This window comes from Fonticula alba (genome assembly GCF_000388065.1).
Source record: "Fonticula alba strain ATCC 38817 unplaced genomic scaffold supercont2.7, whole genome shotgun sequence".
Lineage (NCBI taxonomy): Eukaryota > Rotosphaerida > Fonticulaceae > Fonticula > Fonticula alba.
Genome location: NW_009242977.1, coordinates 523,286 through 527,418, shown reverse-complemented (window position 1 = coordinate 527,418; position 4,133 = coordinate 523,286). Strand labels below are relative to the sequence as shown.

The window sequence follows — 4,133 nt, the reverse complement described above, 5'->3', positions numbered from 1 at the left end:
CCCCCCCCCGTAAATGCATGCTCACCTGGCGACACGCAAACAAAAACACCCGCACACCTGCCGACCCCGGGTCCCCTCCCGCCGCCGCCCAGGCCGCGAGCCCCGAGTTCAAGGAGTACGCCAAGCTCGTCGTCGACAACAGCCGCTCCTTCGCCCAGGACATGATGTCCTTCGGCTACGACATCGTTTCCGGTGGCACCGACAACCACCTGTTCCTGCTGGACCTGTCCAACAAGGGCGTCGATGGGGCCCGTGCCGAGCGCGTCCTCGAGCTGGTCAACATCGCCTCCAACAAGAACACCGTCCCCAAGGACCGCTCGGCCCTCGTCCCCAGCGGCCTGCGCGTCGGCACCCCGGCCATGACCACCCGCGGTCTGAGCCCGGAGGACTTCAAGCAGATCGCCCAGTTCCTCCACCGCGGTATCACCATCGCCGCCGAGGTCCAGGCCAGCCTGCCGGCCGGGTCCAAGTTCCGCGACTTCCGCGCCCACCTTGGCCCCAACGGCGAGGGCCACCCCGGCGTTGCTCCCCTGCGCGAGGAGGTCATCGCCTTCGCCCGCCGCTTCCCGGCCGTCGGCTTCAACACCGAGACCATGAAGTACCGCCCGGAGTAAGTGCCCGACACTGTGCGCGCCCCCTTGGCTCTTCCTTGTTCCGCGGCCGTATCATCTCGACCCTGCGCGCATCCCCCTCCCTCCCTCCCCCGTCCCTCTCTCTCCCCTACCCTTCCTCCCCCGCGGCCGGATGAGAAGGCGGGGGTGCGGGGGGGGCCGGCGCAAGCATGAATACACCCCCGCCTCGCATTTGTGCCGGTGTCGCCCTTTCGCACGCATCTACGCGTGATGGTTCTCTTGTCTATTGTGCATCTGTGTGCCGCTGAGAGACGTTGGGGGGAGGGCGAGGCGTGCCTCCTGGCTCTGCTGCAAGGGCCGCCGCGCTCGGTTTCCTCTTCCGGGCTCCGCCTGACCGCGTCCCGCTCTCTGCGACCTCGCGCGAAGGGGGAGGGCCACGCACACCGGGCAGCCGAGACAGCCGCAGACGCCGTACTTGGAAGGCCCCCGGGGCAGCTCAGTAGTGATGGCGGTGGTGGCGAGGCAGGTCGGAGCCAACGAGCGGGGGGAGGGACATGCGCGGGCCCCCGGGGCCGGGCGCGGGCCCCCGGGGCCGGGCGCGGGCCCCCCTGCCCGCCTGTCCCAAGCCCCCGCCCGGATGCCGGAGAAGAAACACACACGCACGCACGCGCGCGCGCGCGCGCTGCTCACACCAGCAGGCTCTTGGACACCGAGCCATACACCCCGTCGGCCAGATCGCGCATGGCCCACTTGCACCAGACGCTGACCCGCGCGTGGAGGGACATCTTGCCGGCCGACACGCCGGCCATGCTGGCCACGGCCGAGCTTAACCCGCCGATGGCCGTCCCGAGGAAGCCCCCGAGGAAGGACCGCTTCTTGACCATCGGTGCGCCGGCCGGACTGGACTCCGCCGCCAGCGGCCCGGGCCCGGGGCTGCCGTCTGCCGAGGAGCAGGCGGCCCCCCCTCCGGCGGCAGCCGCTGCCTCGGGACCCATGTCATCGGCCATCGGCCCCGCGGACTTGAGAACATCCCGCAGGCTGACCACTCGCAAGTCGCGATTGACGGCCTTGCCGCCGGCCGGCCGGCCGGCCCACTCGTTGGCCCGCTGCGCGTGGTCCAGGGCCAGTCGCGCGTGGAAAGGCCCCAGCAGGCCGGGGGCGGTCGCTTGGCCGCCGCCGCCGCCGCCGACGGTCCCGGGCTCGGCCCCGTCCAGGGACAGCTGCGCCAGGGTGATGTGCAATTGGCTGGCCGCCTGTCGCAGCACCCCGACCAGGTAGTCATCCTCATACACGGGCACCACCAGCAGGGCCGGCTGAAGCAGAGCAGTGACCTTGCCACGGCTGGGGGCCTCGGCCGGCTGGGCCGCCGCCGCCGCCGCCGCCGCCGCCGCCATGGCGCGAACTTCCCGATCGATGGGACACGCCCCGGCCCCCGGGCCAGGGCCCGCGGCGGAGGATGACGACCCCGCCGGCAACATCGCCGCCAGCAGGGCAAACTCGTACGGCGTGTCCGCCCGGGAGAGGACCTTCCGCACGGAATGCAGCAGGCCGGTGATGCGAACCGTCAACTCGGCCACCGTGGCCGGGTGGCCGGTGGCCGGTGTGGCCCGGAGCTGCTCCAGCAGCAGCAGTGTCCGGAGGTACGACACCCGGGCATAGTCATCACGCAGGTGGCCCCGCGAGGTGCCGGCCTCATCGGGGGAGCAGGTCGAGGGCGCCTGCGGCTGCTGCGGCGGCGGCGGCGGCGGCTGCTGTGGCTGCTGCTGTGGCTGCTGTTGCAGCAGGCCCGCCAGCATGACATGCGGACCCTCGAGCTGCTCCTGCAGGCGAGCCACCGCCTCGAGCGGCAGGAAGCCCGGCATAAAGCTGTCCCCCCGCCGGCGATTTTGAAACGAGCGCATGCACACACACCCACGGGTCGACCCCGGGGGGGGGGGGATGGTTGTAAGGGCGAGTCCAGTCGCGGATGGGGGTTTTACGAAGCGTCAGTGGTCGCCCTTCTCCGAGGCAGCGGCGGGGTGTGGGGAAAGAACGCGAGAAGGCGGGCCCGGGGGGGGGGGGGGGGGGGGGGGGGGGGGGGGGGGGGGGGGGAGGGGGGGGCGGGGGGGGGGGGGGGGGGGAGCCCCCCACCCTGTTGCCACGCACCCGAAGAGGGCCATCACCTCCACCAGGCAGATGGCAGCGTAGCTGAGCCCGGCCGGGGCATCGGACGGCCGGGCCGCCCCGGCATCCAGACGGAAGAAGCCCGCGCCACCGGCCTCCGCCGGCCGGCGGAGGACCTTCAACAATGACCGGCCCCGGCGAATGACGAACTTCTCGAAGGCCAGGCTCCGGCCGGCGAACTTCTGTCGATATGCGGTCGACCGCTCGAGCCACTGGACCGGCGTGTCGAACACCGGGCCATGGCGGTCCAGCAGCTTGGTCGGCGGCCGGTACGCCATGGCGGCATTGGCCCCGGCCGGGTCCGGCAAACACGCCAGGCACACCGCCGCCAGGTAGGAATAGACACACCGGCTCCAGGTGCTCTCGTAGAACAGCCGCACCGAGCATTCGTACGCCGCCAGCAGGGCCGGCTGGCCGGGGCCGGAGCCGCGCGACGCCGGGGCCACCACCTCGCCGGAGAAGTGGCACGCGGCCAGGGTCCAGATGCGCTCCCACAGGGACACATCGCGGATGGCCATGGCCGCCAGCAGGGTCTCGGCCCCGGGGTCGCGGCGGCTGAAGGACGAGGTGATCCGCCCGAGGGCCGGCTGCACCGAGTCCAGCACCCGGTCCAGGGCGGCCAGCGCCAGCACCGGGGCCCGGTTCCACTGGTGGTACTTGACATTGAAATAGCCGATGATGGCCCCGTGCGAGCCGAATTGCCCGCGCAGCCGACCGAGCACCTGCTCCGCCTGTGGCTGGACCGCGAAGTGCAATGGCAGGGCCGCGGGACCGAGCTGGGGGTGAATGGCCGCCCAGGGGGGCCGGCGCCCCATGGCAGGGAGGTTAGTCATGGCCGACGACCGGGCACCGCTGGCAAGCCAGCCCCGGGGAGGAGTGCCACGCGAGGAGGGGGGGGGGGGGGGAAGAGGGACAGCACTTGTGCCGCCGGGGCAGGCAGACCTGGCCCGTTGCATCGTACCATGTACAGGGCCAGCAGCACGCACGAGCAGAGGATGCCCCGGATGCCACCGAGGCCGGCCCCGGTGCGGAGCTGGTCCAGCGAGGCGTCGATCTTGGCGGACTTGGAGGCGCGCGCGCGGGCCAGCGAGTCGCGCGAGCCGGACAGCGTGCCGCCGCCGCCGCCGCCCGGGGCCTGCTGCGGGTCCGGCCCCGAGGCGTCGGGGTCAAAATCGGCCAGGCCCCCGCCGCCGGCTTCGTCCGAGCTGTCGGACCCCTGCTGCATGCCGGTGGCGAGGCGGAGAATGCGCACCGCCGCCGGGGGGAGGATGCTGAAGATCAGCATGAAGCCGCCATGACCCAGCATGATGCCGGCCCGGAGCTCCGTATCAAAAGGAGCTGCGTATCGGGAGGGGGGGGGGCGGGGCGGGGGGGGGGGGGGGGGGGGGGGGGGGGGGG

At 72.6% G+C, this 4,133-nt stretch overlaps 2 protein-coding genes across 2 annotated transcripts; one reads left to right on the top strand and one right to left on the bottom strand.

Annotated features, from left to right (window-relative positions):
* Positions 1-17: 17 nt before the first annotated feature.
* Positions 18-614, top strand: H696_04312 (glycine hydroxymethyltransferase; the record flags this gene model as incomplete). Its single annotated transcript, XM_009498190.1, has 1 exon — positions 18-614. The coding sequence occupies one exon, from the start codon at positions 18-20 to the stop codon at positions 612-614; it is 597 nt and encodes a 198-aa protein (XP_009496465.1).
* Positions 615-1,231: 617 nt separating this feature from the next.
* On the bottom strand, positions 1,232-4,041 carry H696_04311 (hypothetical protein; the record flags this gene model as incomplete). Its single annotated transcript, XM_009498189.1, has 3 exons — positions 1,232-2,438; positions 2,718-3,511; positions 3,697-4,041. The coding sequence occupies 3 exons, from the start codon at positions 4,039-4,041 to the stop codon at positions 1,259-1,261; spliced, it is 2,319 nt and encodes a 772-aa protein (XP_009496464.1). The 3' UTR covers positions 1,232-1,258.
* Positions 4,042-4,133: the final 92 nt, after the last annotated feature.